General features: G+C 34.3%; 1 protein-coding gene across 4 annotated transcripts in view; it reads right to left on the reverse strand.

The window, feature by feature from the left end:
* Positions 1-3,349: 3,349 nt before the first annotated feature.
* The window catches only part of POLK (DNA polymerase kappa), a 62,497-nt gene continuing 45,741 nt past the window's right edge, over positions 3,350-20,105 (reverse strand). For all 4 annotated transcript variants that reach the window (XM_060009293.1, XM_060009294.1, XM_060009296.1 and 1 more), the window contains exons 7-15: positions 19,695-19,934; positions 18,404-18,528; positions 16,920-17,086; positions 14,507-14,539; positions 11,216-11,312; positions 8,676-8,847; positions 6,021-6,980; positions 5,480-5,522; positions 3,350-5,252 (exon numbers count right to left, since the gene is read on the reverse strand). In XM_060009293.1, the coding sequence (XP_059865276.1) occupies positions 5,168-5,252; positions 5,480-5,522; positions 6,021-6,980; positions 8,676-8,847; positions 11,216-11,312; positions 14,507-14,539; positions 16,920-17,086; positions 18,404-18,528; positions 19,695-19,934 (1,922 nt within the window). In that variant the 3' untranslated portion in view covers positions 3,350-5,167. The remainder of the gene's footprint in view (positions 5,253-5,479; positions 5,523-6,020; positions 6,981-8,675; positions 8,848-11,215; positions 11,313-14,506; positions 14,540-16,919; positions 17,087-18,403; positions 18,529-19,694; positions 19,935-20,105) is intronic.

The following is a 20,105-nucleotide window of genomic DNA, read 5'->3' on the forward strand; positions in this document are numbered from 1 at the left end:
GTTTGCTTGATAACCAACACTATCGGAACTTAAGTATTGAATCATTTTTAAATGGGCTTCCAGAATTTTCTTTAGAATAAAGTAAGACTCAAACAACTTCCAAGAAAAACCATGAGAAGTTTTGTTTTGAATTTTATTGAACTTATAGAATAATTAGGGGAGAAGAGTTATCTTTTTTTTTTTTTTTTTTTTTTTTTTGCGGTACGCGGGCCTCTCACTGCTGTGGCCTCTCCCGTTTCGGATCACAGGCTCCGGACGCGCAGGCTCAGCGGCCATGGCTCACGGGCCCAGCCACTCCGTGGCATGTGGGATCTTCCGAGCCCGCGGCACGAACCCATGTCCCCTGCATCGGCAGGTGGACTCGCAACCACCGCGCCACCAGGGAAGCCCAAGAGTTATCTTTAAGATAGTTATTCTTCCTATTCATAAATAGGATTATTCTTTTAATTTACTCAGACTGCTTGTCTTTCAATAATATTTTGTAGTTCCTAAGTACTTGCACTTATTTTTATTTTTTTTGCGGTATGCGGGCCTCTCACTCTTGTGGCCTCTCCCGTTGCGGAGCACAGACTCCGGACACGCAGGCTCAGCGGACATAGCTCACGGGCCCAGCCGCTTCGCGGCATGTGGGATCTTCCCGGAGCGGGGCACGAACCCACGTCCCCTGCATCGGCAGGCGGACTCTCAACCACTGCACCACCAGGGAAGCCCCTTGCACCTATTTTGATAGATACCCGCCCCGCCCCCCACAACCCGCTGCCCCTTTAGGTCCCTTATAGATTGTTGTCATGAAAGAGATTTTTATATTTTCTAATTGGTTATTACTGTTGTACAGGAATGCTACTGATTTTGTACATTGATTTTGTAGCCATAACCTTATTGAACTTTTTAATTAAATGTAGATTTTTTTTTTTTGGCTGCACTGCACAGCATGTGGGATCTTCCCTGACCAGGGATTGAACCTGTGCTCCCTGCAGTGGGAGCACGACTCTTAACCACTGAACCACCAGGGAAGTCCTAAATGTAGATTTTAAAAAATGTAGACAAACACATCATCTGATAATAAAGTTATATAGTTATTTTTTAATAGGTGAGGCACAATTTACTAACAGAACCTGATTTTGTTTGGGTGTAGCAACGTAGCCAGCTAAAAACTACATTTCCAGGTTCCCTTTAATATGGGGAAGCCACATGACACTGTTTGGTCAATGAGATGGAAGTGGAAATTGTTATGTGGGGCTTCCAAGAAAGCTCTTTAAAATGGGGCAGACTTGCCCTTTTGTCCTTTTTACCTCCTCATCTTCCTACCTGGGACTCATGTGTAAGGCTGGATATAGAAAAGTCCATCCATCTTGCGGCCAGAAGTTGGCCATGTAAGGCCAAGAAAATCAGACTGTGAACCCATCTTTGAACTATCGAGCCAAAGTTAACCAATGAAATTTGTGTTTTGTGGGAACACTAGAACTGATTTTTTTTTTTTAAGACACTGATTGGGTCTCTGTAATTCACAGCTTAAGTAAAATTCTGAAGTGATACAGAAAGCAGTGATACAGAAAGCAGTGCTGAAAATAACAAAATCTAATATACAGAATTGGCTTAGTGTTTGAGGGAGGGGCTTTGAGGAGTGGTGATATATATCACAGGTTGGGAAGCTGGTGACTTGTTTGGAGATGATAAAATATTTGGTCAAATTGTCAACTTTGGCAATTTGACTTTGGAGAGCAGACCAAATGCTGACTGAGGCTGTAGCATCAGGGGAAACATTAGGAGAAAAACTCAAAATGTTGTCATGGGATGACTCTTTCTTGCTGTGTTTATCAGCAAAGTCCTAGCAGAGAGAAATGTACTTTTTCTCTGTTGAAGCTAGTAGCCTGCAGAGATGAAGGAGAACATCACCTTACTAAGGAAAGCGGTTCCTGCCATTTTTTTTGTGTTACTTTTTATCGTGATATAGGTCACATATGAACAAGAATCTATAAAATACATACATACAGTTTAAATAATATTTTAAAAATAAACATCCATGCAGTCACCACCCAAGACAACAGAAGACTGTCAGCATCCCAACAGCTCCCTGTGCCATTTCTCAATCACATTCCCTTTCCTCCCCACAGAGGAAGTCATTATTCTAACTTTGGGGACAATAATATACTTGCTTCTCTTAATAATTTGATCTCATATGAATACATCCTTAAAGCAATATACACTGTTTTGAACTATATAAATGGAATCATGCCGATGGCATCCTTCTATGATTTGCTTCTTTTGCTCCACATTATGTTTGTGATATTCATCCACCTTCTGATTAGCTATTTCCTTCATTTTCACCACTGTGTAGAATTCTACTGTTTGAATCTACATGAATATACAATGGTAGAATCTAACCATTCTACCAGTGCTGAATATTTGGTTTATTTCCATTTTTTGGCTATTACAGTGCTGCTATGTGCATTCTTGCACATGCTTTCTAAAAAACATGTTCAATAGTTTTCCCAAGACATTTTATCAGTTACAGCTCTGGCAGGAAAAAAATTGTATTTTGAGATGACTTTTAAGAAAGGGACCATTTACAAAGGTGTGGGCAGGGTGTGGGGAAACCACGAAAGATAGGGCAGCACCTCAGGGCTAGTAAGGGCAAGGCTCTGTTGCCACCCCTAGGATGAGGGGGTGAGGGCAAGGAAAGGATTATCAGAACCTGGAGAGAGAGCAGAAAATGACATATGAAGACGTTGTGACCTTTCGTCAAGGGACTTAGCCAGCTTGACATGATTCTTCAAAAAGTTATATGAGGGAATAAATAAACAACTTCATCTTCTTTCCTCCCTGAAACCTACTGCAGTGGCTGCCCGCTGCCATGATGCCTCACTGAACTTAAAGCAGGGTGGAGGGCACAGAGTAAAATCAGGAGGGCAAATGGAAGATAACCAGCAAAGGCGTATATTTAGGAGTGCAGTTGCTGGGGTGTTGAGTGTGCACATCTTCAGAGTTACTGAAGAAGGACAAACCGTTTTCCAAAGAGATTGTTTTCAAATAAGAGTTCATATTGCTCCATATCATCACCAAAACTTAATATCATTGGATCCTTTCATTTTGTGAATCTGGGAAAGGTATTACAATAACTCTTTGTGTTTTTGTTTTTTTTTTCATTTCCCTATTACTAAAATGGCTGAGGATGTTTTCATGTTTCTTGGCCATTTGGATTTCTTTCTATGTAAAGTGCCATCCAAAGACTTGTCCAAATTTCTACTGGCTGTCTGTCTTTTCCTTAATGATTCATAGGAATCATTTATATATTCTGGATTATATATATACTGGATACTAGTATTTTGCCAATTATATGTGTTGCAAATATGTTCTCCCAGGTGGTTCCCTATATTCTGACTCTCTAAATAGGTAAGATTATAGGTGCTTATTCTTTGTGGTTTTGTTGTATTTTCTTTTAATGCCCCCAAACAAAATTATAATAAAAAGAAAATGAGTTGGATTATTAGACAAAACAGAAAAGGATGTGGAGAAAATTCTGGGCAAAGAAAATAAGAGTGAAAGCAACAGAGGTGGGAAAAGAGTGGAAAAGTAAGGAAACCATTTCTACTGGCTAAAGATTAAACATTGAAAATTTCATTTTAAATTTTTATTAAATATTACTAAATGATAACATTCAATTAAATGAATCATCTAAGTGAAAATAATTTAGTATTCACTCTAATGTTGAAAACACAATAAAAATGAAGTTGAAACAAAATAGAAAAGAACAAATATGGTTCTATCTATTTTTCAATACATTAAATCAGTGCTTCATTGAACTTAATTTTGTAGAGAATTAATGTAAGTAAATCACACAATCAAGAAGCGTAGCTCTACAACTAGGTATTAAGCATAGTGTATAATAATATTAGGCATGAAATTGGTATGTTAAAAAACATTAAGCCTAATTTTAATCCATCTAGTAATTTAAAGTCAAATTACCACTTTGGCCAAAGGTTGTGCGAGATCCTAATTTACGCTACTCCTAAAACATTGTCTTTATACATTTAGGTAACGAGCTATAAAATATGAAAAGAAACAAAAATATGAGAACAAAAGATTCAGTTCCTTAAAGCAGTAATAGAAAATGGGTTCCATCTTCACGTTTCAATTAAATAATTTTTTTTTGATAAAAACTCCTCTATTGATAGCACAAAAATATTTGGAACAACTACTTAAGCTAACAACTGTTAAGCTGTCTTCTTTCGCGAATATTAATGAAAACATGATAGAAATATAACTAAGATAAATGAGGTGTTTTAACACACATTAATCTTTTGAATTGCACATTCTTCTCCAGAAGGTCATAATAAAAATGAAGTGAGTGTACAATTTATCCTTTTTTACAGATTTGTGTAAAGTACAAATATAACTGCCAAGAAATGAAATATTGCTATTTAAAAGTCTTAGATAAGAAAATAATTACCTTGAATCTTAGACTAAATATTTTTTTAAAGTGAACCAAGTGCTTATTCATTAAAGAAATTTTAAATTTAAAAAAATCAAATGAATAATCATATTTTAAACAAAAATTCTTTTAACACAGCAAATAATACTGTGACATTATTTTCCTGAAGGTAACAAAACCACTCATGCTAGTTCTGCTAAGCTAATACTCTTCATAGAACTTAAGATAAGTATTAATTATGAATGTTCATGAGGTATCTGAGGATACTAGGAGCTAAAATATAATTATACAAAGTTGTAGAAGATACTAAGATCAAACATAGCAGTCCAGTGCCAACAAAGTGGTTAAGTGCTGAAAAATTCTTATGCTAAAGTAGGTTTATCTGAACTTCTGAGAGCCCTTATAAATGTAAGTTTTTATATTCACTATAAAACATAATAAAGAAGGAAATCACTTCCTGATCCCATTCCTAACTTCTCATTTTAAAGTTGTCTCTAACAGAACTGATTTCCAATTGAAGTATAGTGGAAGTGGAATTCTCATTGTTATCAAAAAAATATACAGAAGTAAATTAGTATATATTCCAAATTCATATAAAGGAAATGTCATTTGGGGAGGGCTTATTGCACTTGCCTTTCACTCAATGAATCTGTAAGCCTGGAATGAGGAAGAATACATTCACTGATTATAAAATAACAAGTTTCAATCAAAAATTAATGATAAAATGTTCAAAGTTCATTTAAAAAATATATCAAGGGTGTGTCTGGGACTGTTTGGTTTTGTTTTCTTTGATGCCGAGTACTTTGTCATCAGTCCTGGCCTGGAATAAAAAAGAACATGCAATTAAAATGCATGAAGAACTACAAAACAAAAAAATATAAAATAATAAAATGCATGAAGAGATTTAAAAAATTGTTTATGCAAATAATTGATTTTAAAACTTTTACTTAATGATTTCTAAAAGCAAATTTTAACATTTCTTAAAAATCAGACCTCAAAATATAACAATTTTATAGCCAGCTTTATTAAAACTCAAATTAGCCATACCTGTTTGCTTTTGTTCCAATCTTCTGTACTTTGCCTGAGTTATCTTTAGAGGGAAGAAATTCCACAATGAATAACATGAAATAATTAAAAAGCTTTCGAAAAATTTAAAGAGTTAAGGTTGACTGATTAAAGATAATAAAAACCTCCTTAGTACTACATTGTTCGAATTTATATATACCAGAAACTAATGTATAGCATAATTTCTTTGTAATTTACTTGTTTCATTAGTATTACAGCTGATTTTGAAGTTGGGTTAGAGTCGGAACTACCAAAAAACAAGTTGAAGAGGCTTTGTGGCTATATAATTATAGTTAAGTTACCACTGTGCCTTGGCAAGTGTTCTCTGAAGGAATTTCTGTTTTGATTAGATCACTCAGCTCCCTAAACCACTGAGTTCATTCTGTGCTAAATCAAGCCCAAACCAGAGGTTTCCCAAAATTTTAAATCTAATGTCTTCAGCTAATTCTAACCCACCGTTAAGGTAACATTTTCCTAAATGGCAGCGTACATGAACTATGTAAACTGTAAACTGTAAACTCACCAGTACTTGTGGTGCTTTCTTTGGGTTGGTTAACTGGATTAACCTTATCTCTTCTCAGTTCCTGGATAATGCCTTTATTTAAGCAAACATCTACATGCACATTGAATAGGGTAAGATCTGAAGTCTTTTGTTCTAGGTTACAAACAGGACAAACGAGGACTTGGTCACTGATCACTTCATATAAATAAGGTTGTAGGGGCTCGTTCCTTCCTAATGACGCAACATCTTCATTTTCCAGTGAAACAGCGCAACAATTCTGAGGACAGTGTTCCATATTAAACGATTTGCTTGGAAGACTAGAACATTCCTCTTCACTGTGCTTATTACTTAGCGCATCTACACCTTCTGTATTAGATTGATTACCAGTAGTCTCTGCCAACTCTACAGAATCTACTGATGTGATCTCTGCATTCTTCTGATGAGTTTCACAATCCTGCTTCTCACAGACAGAAACAAAATCATGGACATTTTCTTTCTCGTTCACTTCTGTAGAGGAAGCATGTGAACGTGAGGACATTTTAGAGTTTCCACTGATGGAAGGTCCATCAAGACACGCATCTACATGTTTATTAAAGGCTTCCAGACTGATGCTTCCTTGCTCCCTGAAGCAAACAGGACAAGTAAATATATGGCAGTTATCTGAATTCTCCAATGTTTCTAAATTCTCACTCATCCTCTTCTTTAAAACTTGGAAGAATTGTGAGGTCTGTAAACTTTGTTTATCTACAGTTTCACATTTAAATGTGTCCTGGTAGCTCCAATTCCTTTCAGATCGTTTTTTATCAAAGAAACTCTTCTTATGGGACATTTCTAGAGGTTTTAGAAACTGATCTTTGTCAGTTTTCTCTGGTGTACACCTGGTGGCTGACAGGGCTTGGTTTCCAGGCTGTAAGAAGCCAATAATGCTCCTTTGTTGGCATTTCTTCTCCTCTTCATTGGGAAAACCAGATAGTCGCACCCCTAAATTAAACCAACCGTAATTAATCCATTTCAAATTCAATAGAGACATTTTGCATAATACTATTATAACACATATGAAAAAGGCTATTTAGCCAGAAATAAGCAACACTGTCTTCTCTGAATTAAAGGATGCTTTTTCAAAGGTGGTATTATGAGTAGAAATTAACTTTCTTCATAAAGCTGGGTATAGTAAATAGTAAGTATCTACTGGAGTTAGCATGATTATATAGGTCTTTCAGTTAATACCTGACACATGATACCACTAAATATCGAGTAACTAATTGGAGTCAATTGCATAGATTCTTTAGCTCCCTTTTTTGCAATAGGCGCTATTTTTTAGAGCAATTTTAGGTTCTCAGCAAAGTTGAGTAGCAAGTACAGAGAGATCCCATATACTACCTGCCCCACACATGCACTCCTCCTCCACTATCAACATCCTACACCAGAGTGGTACATTTGTTACAATCAATGAATCTATACTGACATGACATTATTACTCAAAGTTCATAGTTACATTAGGGTTCACTCTTGATGTACATTCTATGGGTTTTGACAAATGTACAATGACATGTATCCACCATTATAGCATCATACAGAATAGTTTCACTGCCCTAAAAATCCTCTGTGCTCTGCCTATTCCTCCCTCCCCCCACCCCTGACAACCACTGATCTTTTTAGTATCTCCATAGTTTTGCCTTTTCCAGAATGTCATATGTTGGAATCATACAGGATGTAGCTTTTTCAGATTGGCTTCTTTCAGTTAATAATATATAAGTTTCCTCCATGTCTTTTCATGGCTTGACAGCTCATTTCTTTTCTTCTCCCCCGCCCTCTACTCCAATAGCTCATTTCTTTTATGTGCTGAATAATATTCTGTTGTCTAGATGTACCACAATTTCCATTCACCTACTACTGGAGGACATCTTGGCTGCTTCCAAGTTTTGGCAATTATAAATAAAGCTGCTATTAACATCCACTCTTTAGCTCTTTTAGTTAACATACTTTATTCAAATTGACTTCAGTGTGTGCTATTTTTCATATGTGAAAGTATGGCTAATGACCCATCCTTAGCAGTAAAACTGGCATTTGGAGTGCTTATCCATAAACATTCTCTCACTCGTTCACTTTGGAAACATGGTTTGTTTATCTTTTTTTACCACGTGATGGCTAGAAATGTGGTTTTATAGTGCCACAATCCCTTATCTGTAATTCTGAAATCCAAAAAGCTCTGAAAATTGTAAGCAACAGATGGTAATTGATGACAAGATTGGTGTCAGACCATTTAGAGTCTTTACAACTCAGTGTGAATATTTTTTTGTTTTCCTACAGAAATAATAATGTGTTTGATCATGAAGTGCTGCTTCAGATCCCAAAGGAGTATTATATAATATACTCAACATGCAGTGAATTTGCTTTCTAAAATCTGAAAAGTTTAAAATTTTGAAAGATACCTAACCCCAAGGATTTCAGTAAGTAGTAAGGAAAAGAACGACTTTAACTGGTTCTTACTGGAATTAAACTAATGATCATGGCTTCACATGCATCAGGTCCTAAGAATCAAGAAAAATGGCAGTAGCATAAGTACAACTTCCTAAACATGTTTAAGAAGTAAAATAGAGGTGAGAATATTTCCCAAGTTGATTCTATGGAAAAGTCTAGCAGATTTAAGGAAAAACAAGTAAAGAAAAGTCATACCCATAAGTCTTAATCTCAAGGGATGTGGAAAATCAAAATCAATTTCTGTTCTTAGCAATTCTTTAGCAATAGCAAATATTTCTTCTGCAGTAGAAACAACAGATGAAACTGTAGATGCACGAGTTTTTACTTCAAAATTCACATTCTTTAGTTTAATGGTAACAGTTCTACCCTGTAACAAACAGAATACATTATTATATATGGCTCTTTAACTTCCATAAAAAAGTTATTTTACAGGATAGAAAAATTCAGAAAGGTCTCTTGTGTACACAGAGTACGGAAGTATAATCAATTATTTACAAAAAAACATGGTAATGTGGAGCTTTTGCAGGAGGAGGAGGAGTTGTTGCCCTACCCACTGTGCCTAAACAAAACAGTAATGAAAGACAGCAAAAACACAATTTTGGCTTATGTTATAAAATAATGACTCAATCTATAATGGTCTAGGGGCTGATCATAGAGTTTTTGTATCCACACTCCCTTCCCTATGTTTGTCAACTGCATCATATAATAGTTTCTATATAAGAGAAATTTCTAGGAAGGAAGAACTCCAATGACACACTAGTTGACAGGTCTTATACCGACAAAACACTAAACTTACAATTTTAATTCTTTGGGGTTGAGATCATTCAATGTTAAAGATCAACATTCATTAAATAAAGACCCTAAAACAGTGCCTGATGTATATTAAATGGCAATAAATATTAACTATTACAATTACAAAATAAAAAACCATAATGAAAATTGTCATAAAGAATAACTGAAATTCATAAGTAATCTAAAAATCCCATTTTAGTCAGTAATTATTACTTCCCTCCCCAACTGACTTTTTATAAAAGACTTTTATATAAAGGGCAAAGTTAACTGATTACTTTTCTTTTTACTGAATCCTTTTTTGAGGTTAATTCAGTACCTAAAAAGATAGGGAAAAAAAATCTTTCTGAAGGGACTTCATTGAAAAGATCTTCTGGACAGCTCACACTTATTGTGTGCCTACTATATGCCAGATATTATGTTAAATTTATGTGTTAGAACTCCTTTACAGTTATTGCTTAATGGATACAGTTTCACTTTGGGATAATGAAAAAGTTCTGGAGATCAAAAGTGTTGATGGTTGTACAATCTGAATGTACTTAATGCCACTAAAATGTATACTTAGAAAGTTAAAACAGTAAATTTTGTTTTGTATATTTTGCTACCTCCTGGAGGTTGTGAGAGTAGGTTAGGCTTATTGACTCACTTCCAAAGAATAGACTATGGAGAGGGAAAAGTAGTAATTTCACAGTGGAGAAGCCTAGCAAACACTACTTTAACCAAGTGAGGATGGTTATTCTCACCTGTGATATCATGTGGCTATCATATACCTTGATGGGATGTGATGAGAAGGATACTTCATTTCTGTGGTATTCTTTCTAAAAACCTATAACCCTGGTCTAATCATAAGAAAATCATCAGACAAACCCAGATTGGAAGACATTCTGCAGTATACCTGGCTAGTATCCCTCAAGACTGTCAAGGTCATGAAAAACAAGGAAATACGGAGAAACTGTCACAGACTGGAGGAAACTGGGAAGATATGAAAACTAAATGCAATGTGGTTCCCTGGACTGAACCCTGGAACAAAGAGAAGAAGGACATGAATGGAAAAAAACAGGTAAAACAAAAATACTGTCTGGATTTAGCTAACAGAAATGTGTTAGTGTCAGTTTCTTAGTTTTGCAAATGTACTATGATAATATAAGATGTTAATAATGAGGGAAACTGGGTATACTGGAAATCTTGATAATATCCTTGTACCTATTCTATAAATCTGAAATGATTCTAAAATTAAAAGTTTATTTAAAAAATTAAAAAAAAGAACTCTCTATATATTTAAGGTATAAAAGAGAAGGATTATAAGAAAATATTCATCAGATATCCCTTTCTTTGTAATAACTTTTTACTGCTTTTGTATTATACTTTGCAATAACCCTACCTCTGTTTTGAGAATGTTGGAAAAATACTAAACATGGATTGTTGTGAGTGAAGATTATACAATACAAAGTTCAAAGCCTTCCAGGTTTTGTTCTCAATGTGTTAAGCAACCTGGATTAAGGCCTTGAAACAAAATGCCTATTCCAGAAGGTCACTGTCTACCTGACAATGACATTAAAGGATAATTGGAAAGGCATTTATAACAAGCACAGTTCTAGGGAAATCCTTCCCTATCCCTTATTCTTTACTGCCAATATAACTCTGATTTTGAACTTATTCAAATGTACTCCCAAGGTAATATAAACTTCTCTGGAATTATACTGGAGTCACTCCAACCTCATAAGTTGCTTCTCATAAAATGACCTCATCATAGGCCTCAGATAAGGGTCAGAATTCAATTTGTCTCTATTGAAGACAAGAATTCTCTTTTCTGACACATCCCAATTTGTATTTAAATGCAAAATCTAACTCTTGGTTTAAGGTAGCTTTTTATTATTAAAAATTTAAGGTAGCTTTTTATTATTAAAAATTTAGAAAACTAAGAACACCGCATAAAAATGAAGTACCTTAAGTCCTTCTTTCTGCAGGTCTTGAGCAAGTTCACTGCAAAGTTCTTGGCACAAGCTGTACTGTTCTTCTGCTTTACTTATCTCACTGAATGTCCTAGAAAGGCAAGAATGATTTTGGTGCAGAAAGTAAACTACAATTCAGTATACTTTAGAAATGATATAGTACATGTAAATGGCCTAGCATTAAGTTATATTTTCTACAGTACAAAGTTTTCAGATGAACTAAGATATGATTAAGTAAAAACATCCAAGATCTTCTTAAATAATGGGAGATTGTTTATAGCTAAACTGATTAGCAAAGGTGCTTTTGCTCTCTACAATATGTTTTAAAAGATGATTAAAGTCACCAACATATAAGGATAATGCCCTCAAAACTTACAAAACATTAGGATACATATGAATACAGACTCTGCTACAGAGGATTATCTTAAGAAAGTACAAATGAGAACAACATTCCAATTACTGCATGTGTATTTTCTGTAAGCGAATTATCTTCAAGTAGATTTAAGGGGTTGGTTCGTGGCACCTACATAAAGTCATCTAATAGGCAACCGGAAATGGAGGGCTGGTAAGATTAAATGTAGAACTTGTGACTTCATCTGCACAAGGGTATTGAAAGGTCATATTAACATAAAGACACTAAAGAGAGAGTGGGGTAACCAGTAAAAAAGCCCGAGCAAACCCTGAATAGTCATTCAGTGAAAAGTCCCGCTTCTAACTATTCCCAGCTACCCAGTTCTCTTCCCTAGTGGCAACCAATATTGCCAGCTTCCTATTCATTATTTATTCCTCTAGAATACTGTATGTATATAAAAGCAAACAAGCAAACATTTCCCCTATATAAACAGTAGAATATTAGATACATTATTTACCACTTTGCTTTTCTCATTCATCCTGGTGAGAGTTCCCTATAAATAATTTCATTTATATATGGCAGCATAAATTCTAATTTAAAGATGTAAGATCATTTAACCAATCCTCTATTTGTAGAAACTTATTTCCAATCTTTTGCTATCACAAAAAAAAATGCAGTGCATAACCATGTATACATGTAAAATGACATGTGATTACACCAGTGGAATGTATGCCTAGAAAAAGAACTGTGGGATCAAAGTACATGTGTATCTGTGATCTTGATAGATACTGCCAAATTGCTTGCCCCCTGTGGTAGGCAAAATAATGGTCCTCGAAGATGTTCAAATCCTTATCTCTCAGAATCTAGTACTTTACATGGTGAAATGAACTTTACAGATGTGGTTAAATTAAGATGAGGTGATTATCCTGAATTATCCAGGTAGGTCCACTGTAATCTCAAGGGTCCTTGTAAGAAGAAGGCAGGAGGGTAAGAGTCAAAGAAAGACAAAATGTGAGAGTTGAAGATAGAGAATGGGGCCGTGAGCCAAAGAATGCAAGAAGCCTCTAGAAGCTTTTAGAAAGGAAATGGATTCTCCTCTGGGGCCTCTAGAAGGAATGCAACCCTGATGACACCTTAATTTTAGGACTGCTGACCTTCAGAATTGTAAGAGAATAAATTTGTGGTAATTAGTTATACCACCAATAAGAAACTAGTACACCCTCCTTTAGAGTTTAATAGCTTTTTCACTCCCATAGTCTTGCCAATAGAGTGTGCATCTTTGCCAACTTAATTAGTGAAAAATGCTATCGCAGAGAATTTTCAATCTGAATTTCTTAAATTATACGGAGACTGAGATTATTTTCACATGTTTATAAAGCCATTTGTACCATCTTTTCTGTTAACTAATTAGATCTTTGGTCACTTTTTTCTATTGGTTTGATGGCCCTTTCTTAAGAAATATTAATATTAGTTAATATTAATATTCTTGTACAGCAAGCAATGTTCTCAATAACAAAAGACAAAATAGAAGAAAAAATCATTAAATAGGACGATACTATCTCACTTTTGGATGCTTTTTTCCCCTCTTTTCCTTTGATTGCTTTTATGTAAATCACAGCCTAAAACAACAATTTTTATCAGTCATTTACTGATAAAGTGTGTTGTCTTGTAAAAGTCATTCATCTTTTCTAGGGAACCCCCTTGCACTGTTGGTGGGAATGTAAATGGAAACAGCCACTATGGAGAACCGTATGGAGGTTCCTTAAAAAACTAAAAATAGAATTACCATATGACCCAGCAATCCCACTACTGGGCATATACCCAGAGAAAACCATAATTCAAAAAGACAAATGCAACCCAATGTTCATTGCAGCACTATTTACAATAGCCAGGTCATGGAAGCAACCTAAATGTCCATCCACAAATGAATGGATAAAGAAGATGTGGTACATATATACAATGGAATATTACTCAGCCATAAAAAGGAATGAAATTGGGTCATTTGTAGAGATGTGGATGGACCTAGAGACTGTCACACAGAGTGAAGTAAGTCAGAAAGAGAAAAACAAATATTGTATATAAACACAAATATGTGGAATCTAGAAAAATGGTACAGATGAACTGGTTTGCAAGGCAGAAATAGAGAAAAAATATGGACACCAAGGGGGAAAAGGGGGGGTGGTGGAGGTGGTGGGATGAACTGGGAGATTGGGATTGACATGTATACACTAATATGTATCAAATAGATAACTAATAAGAACCTGCTGTATAAAACATAAATAAAATTTTAAAAAAAGTCATTCAGCTTTTCCGATCATGAATAACATATGTGCAAAATGAACACAACCTTATACTAGGTCCGCGGTTCTTAAATGTCTTAGTGGAACTTTGGTTCTTTGAGGAGATAAGTGAGGGACTTTTCAAACAATGACATATTTCCCAAAACAATAAGGTTCCATCAAGATTTCATTTGACTTCAAACAAGATTGTAAACCACTGAACTGGATCACCTCTAAGCTCTTGTTCATCAGTATCTTACTATTTGATGTCTATGGTTATTCACCAATATTTGAAGAACTTCAGGAAGAATTTCCATCATCATTTCTTAAATTTCCCAAATAACTACTCAGTATAATTTTTCTTATAAATAAGCCTATAAATTAAGATTTAGAATCCTAAAATGCTTGGTTTTCACTGAATAGGAACAAAACCAACATTTAAAAAAATAACTGCAGTTAAATTTTTTCCCATTGAGAGCACAGCAAGCAAAGACAATAAAGCATTGCACTGGAATATTTACTGTAGTAGTATCAACTGATGAAAATTGTTACTTGGTTTGCAAATAGATTTTTAAATTTCAGTGAAAATTTACTAAAAATTAAAAATTAGTTTAAAATAATACAAATTATGAATAATTAGTAACAAAACATTACCTCTCAACACTCATGCTTTTCCTCTCTCCATCCCTTGAAATTAAAAAAAAAAAGCTTTTATTTGCTTTCTCAAAGAAGACTGAATTTCTTTTAGTCAACCAAGATGATTTTACATCAGTTACCCTTTAGAGATCTCAATGTTTTAGATTAAAAGTTATACATCATGCAACACAGTGAGTTTTTTAATCTAAAAATAAAACTATCACCAAAGAATGTAGAAAGATATGCTAATATAATTACATGTGTGATGGATCAAGTCTATATCTATCAAAGACAACAAATTTGAAAACAGGATGATATTATAAATTGTTTCTATTAAAAGTCTGAATATAAAAAATCACAACTTACAAAAACCAACAGAAGGTAGTAGCATAATGGCTTGCAGTTATAAGATATAATTAAATTTTAAATAATTTAATATCCATTATCTAGTTTTTGGCCTAGTACATTAATAATAGCCTATTTATTATTCACTTATACCACTCTATAGAAGCTCAGTTAAAATTTGCCATACAGCAATAGGATGATGGTTGGGAATCTGAACCACCTAGTTTGGTTGGATTCTAGCTGCTCTGGTAGGAGCAGTTAAAACCAAAAAGCTGAAATGACATGTAGATTATTCATTTTCCTAGTATTTCACAAACCAATTATGAATCAAGCACTGTTCTAGGCCTTGGAGATAACAGTAATGAACAAAACAGACCAAGTGCCTGCCTTTAAGAAACTTATATTTTAGGGACTTCCCTGGTGGCACAGTGGTTAAGACTCCGCGCTCCCAATGCAGGGGGCCTGGGTTCGATCGCTGGTCAGGGAACTAGATCCCACATGCGTGCCACAACTAAGAGTTTGCATGTCACAACTAAGGAGCCTGCAAGCCACAACAAAGGAGCCCGCCTGCCACAACTAAGACTCAGTGCAACCAAATAAGTAAATTAAATAAATGTCCAAAAAAATAGTTATAAAGAAACTTATATCTTAGTGGAGGGAGACAAATAAACATAGCAGTAAATATGGAACAGGTTAGAAGGGGAGAAGTACTACAGATTAAAAAATAAAGCAAATTAAGGAAACAGAGAATGTTGATAGAAGGGAAGGTAAGTTTGCTATTTTATATGGTTAAAAATTACCTATGAATTTCACTTAAAAGCATTACCTGCATCTCTACCACAGGTTAATATGTGCTATATTATATTAAAAACTGTATTGTTTTCAAGCACTATGGAAATAAAAAGAGGATAATTTTTGGATTAAAGAAGAAAGTTTTATTTCTCATCACCTTCATGTACTGGATTATTTATAGTACTGTGATGTCTTTCTCTTATCTTTCATTATATGCACTCAAGATCAAAGTCAGCTACCTGGACTTGAAAGAATGAGGAGCATGGAGAGATGAGAAAAATAATAGCACATGCCTTGCAATCTCTGTAAGATATAGCAGGTCTAATTGGTTAATCAAACTTATTTTACATGCCTCCTCAGTAATCTTCTTGTTTTCCTTTAGTTTAACTATATGAATATAAAAGAGTTATTTTGAGGGCAGGCTAACAAGATGATAACGAAATCGTAAAAATAGTGCCCAGTGTTAATTTTCATTCTTGTTTTTAGTGCCTTCTTTTCACCCACCCTAAACAGTGTACCCTTCTAGCTCTGGGATCCTTCTTTTTAAGACCTGGATGAAAGAGTGGCAGGGAGGAAACACAGGCCCTCTCCTCTAGCCGTTTCCTCTTCTCTTAGATCTTTGCATGGCTGGCCCCTTCAGGTCTCTGTCTCTGGAGAACCGCTGCCAACCCCATCTCTTACCCCCCAAGTCAACATCTATGTGCCCCCACTCTGCCTTACTTTCTCCATTTGTTTATTTGGTTACTTTTTATTTCCCACACTACTCTGCAAACTCCATGAAGGCAGGACTTTGTCTTGTTTACTGCTATTATCCCCAGTGCCTAGAACAGTGCCTAACGCAAAGTACTCAGTACTGAATGAATGAATCATTTACAAATCTGGAAAAGAGAAGAAATACAGGTAGTTCATGAAGGCTTTCAAGGAATCGTTAAGTCTACTTGCTTTAAAGGGTGAGTTCTGCAGTATGAGCCATCTTTCTCACCCCCACAATCTGATCACCAATATTCTTACGTTCTGAACAAAGAACAAGGCAGGTACAGAAAAGAAAGCACCCATCATTCCTCTTATCCCTCTATCCAAATGTTGTAGCCAACAACCTAGGAGTGATTTTTTATTCCTCTTTTCCTTTTCTCTCACAACCAATCTTTTGACTCTAATTCAAAAATTATATTCTGAATTGAGTTAGCCTAAAAGAAATTTAAAACATGTTATCCTTGTAGTCTCTATCTCAATGGTGAAAACTGTTATTTCAGCAAATGCTAAAAAAAAGCAGAATAATTATAAATACAGATACCTTGCCAGCTGTGTTGAACCTAGACCCAGGGAAATATGAAGGAAATAATGCCAAGATGTTTCAGAGAAAAGGAGAGAAAGTAATGCCCTCTGTTGGTATAGTTCTGTACAAGTAATAATTCCAAGGGCCTTCAACATTTTCTCTGTAACTTTTCCTATTCCAGAAACCTAGAAAAGAATCAACTTATCATTAATACATTTTGAAATTAAGATAAGAAGTGATATTATAATCTCATCATATATTTTATAACTAATAAAAGGTATAAATAATGTGCCTAGTTTCAAAAGTCACACAAGAGAACGGCTTTACTTACTTTTTGGCTATGTTTCCTAAACTAGTGTTCCATGAAAATTAAAAATTTTAAATTCCATGGAATTTTTAAAAAGCATTTAAAAAAGAGTTCTGCGGTCATATAAACTTGGGGAATGGTAGGATAAACAACTTTTTATTCCCTTTTAATTTTTTAAAACTGAAGTATAGTTGACGTACATTATATTAGTTTCAGGTGTACAACACAGTGATTCAACATTTATATACGTTATGAATCAATTACCACAATAAGTCTAGTAATCATCTGTCACCATACAAAGTTATTAAAATATTACTGACTATAGTCTCTATACTGTACATTACATCCCATGACTTTTTTTTTATGACTCCAAGTTTGTACCTCTTAATCTTCTTTACCTATTTTGCCCAACTCCCCACCCCTTCCCCTCTGGAAACCACCAGTTTGTTCTCTGTAACAATCAGTCTGTTTCTAGGATAAACAAACTTTAAATGAACTTTTTTACTGTAAGAATTATGAATCTTCAATAAATTAATATCTCTTGTGACCCACCAAGGGTGGTACATTCCAAAGTTCTTTGACCCCAGAACGTTTTTTAACAGAACACCCATTCATACCTTAAAAATACATTGGAAAACACTGCTTTATAGCTATATTTTATATATACTAAGCTATTCAGTAGTCATTATACATTATATATTTTGATATAGACTTTCTTCTGAGCGTTGAAAATGTTTATTTAGATTCACTAATACACATTATGCTGAGTCAGGAAAGCAGGCCCTAGAACGTCAAATAGTATATAGTACAATTATTATTTTTTAAAAAGCATATATATACAGAATAATCTAGAAGCTGTAAAAAATAATAAAATATACCCTTTCTATAATCCCTGAGGAATCATTTTACCATTTTAAAGATGGTAAAGTATTTGGGTTTTTTTTTTCTGGTCAAAAACAATTAAAATTCTAAATCTTTTCAACAAACTTTTCAACAGACAAGCTTCCTAAACCTCACTTTTAGGATTTCATAGAAAGATTTCTTCAAGTCCTAATTAAATCATCCATTATCATTCTTGCTTGTTAGCTATCATTTTAAAAAGTTTCTGAAAGAATGATTACTATCATCCTAAATAGTATTTCTTCAGAACACCGAGTATATATATATAGATGACAAATTTTGCATAAAATTTCACCTTTCTAATGGGTAAGTCCTTGATGAAGTCCATCACAGCTTGTCTATTAGGGAGAATTTGGTATTGTCCATTTGGTTTATTCTTATCACTGCATACTTTCGCTAACATTGTATTTGGTGCAATGCCTTAAAAGAAGAACACTCTGATGACTCAAAGAACATGATATGCATGATTTTAAAATATGGGATAACAACACAGAAAAAATATTAAATGCAAAAATCTGAAATGTGGAATGCTACTTTAAAAATAACATTTGATTACTATCTATCTTCCCAGGGCTTGCTATGGTTTTAGGAAAAGGAATTGTATTAGTTATTGTGGCAGCAGAAATGAGGAATATTTAAATCTCCATGGTATTTTAAAGTCTAAGAGTAATTTCTGAGTTTAAGTGATATTATTAGTTTACTTACTATATTTAGTAGGAATACAGGGCTGTCTTACAGAAAAGATGGAGAATATAATTTAGGATGGATGTTTACTCTTTGAAAAGGTCTCCTGTATAGATTATCCACATAAAGAAAAAAAAAAAATCAAAGATTCTGTTTCCAGTATATTTAAAACAATGATAATGAAATGCGTGTATCCTTTTTATGCTACTCACAAAGCAAATTACCCCTTTTCAGAGAAGTGTTTTATAATTTCTAGGTGTCTTAATGATTAAGATAACTTGAAATAGGTATATTCAACTATGATCATCAAATAGTTCAATTTTTATACACATTTTTCTAAAATTTATTACTTATTCTCATGCTTTGGCATAGGAAGAAAAGACTAACCCAATCATAATATAGCTTTCTCAAGATAATCTAGGGTTCTCATGAATATCAGTTTCTATGCTAAGACACAGTGATACCCTCATGAGTTATTGGCATATGTAAAGCTCTTTTTCCCTTCACCAGATGATCCTAGATTGCTATGTTGCTAGTTGGTGTTTTTTCCTGTCTCATCCATATTTTGTGTGGACATCTGTGGTCTCTCTTGCACTGTAAGTCTTCAAAGGGAAAACAAAGTATTATGTCCAAAACCAATTAAAATATATTTTGTGTTTCAAAAAAGATAGCTACATGAGCTTTATGATAAGTTTTTGCTTTGGACACATGGGTTTTTGTGCTTAATTCCAATTTACCTATAGGTTCACAGTATTCTGAATAGGTATATTGTCAGAAGTTAATAAAAAAACAGCTAAGTAAAATGTTATTCTACACTTTATAGTGAGAAACTACTAATTTTACACTATGTTAGCTAGTCTGAAAATTATAACTATTGGAACCATCAATATCCTTTTAAGTACCTGCACTGGCTGTCAGTGTAGTTTTTTGCTCGATTCTGAAACGAATTTCCTTTACCACTTCCTCAGCTGATGTTCCAAAAACAATTGAGTTTTGGAGTATTTGAAGATTATTCAGTTCTTCAAAGTTCACTTGGAAAGGATTTCCTGGGGACTGCAAATCAGGAGGACTATCTTCAAAAAGTAGAGGAGAGATGGATCGTTCCTGTTCATGCAGTTTATTAACTTCCTTTCCTGGTTTATCTAAATTATAAACAGCAACAGTAATTCATCTTCATTTTAAAAAGTACATACTTCATAAATTAGGTTTCCCTACAGTCTTTCTAAAGACAAAACAAATCTAGTTTAGTTTGCTTTCTAAGAACCAAGGTCAGAAATGTTAGCATTTATATTTTTAACTGTTTACCAAAGAAA

The sequence above is a fragment of the Delphinus delphis genome, chromosome 3 (genome assembly GCF_949987515.2).
Source record: "Delphinus delphis chromosome 3, mDelDel1.2, whole genome shotgun sequence".
Classification (NCBI taxonomy): Eukaryota; Metazoa; Chordata; class Mammalia; order Artiodactyla; family Delphinidae; genus Delphinus; species Delphinus delphis.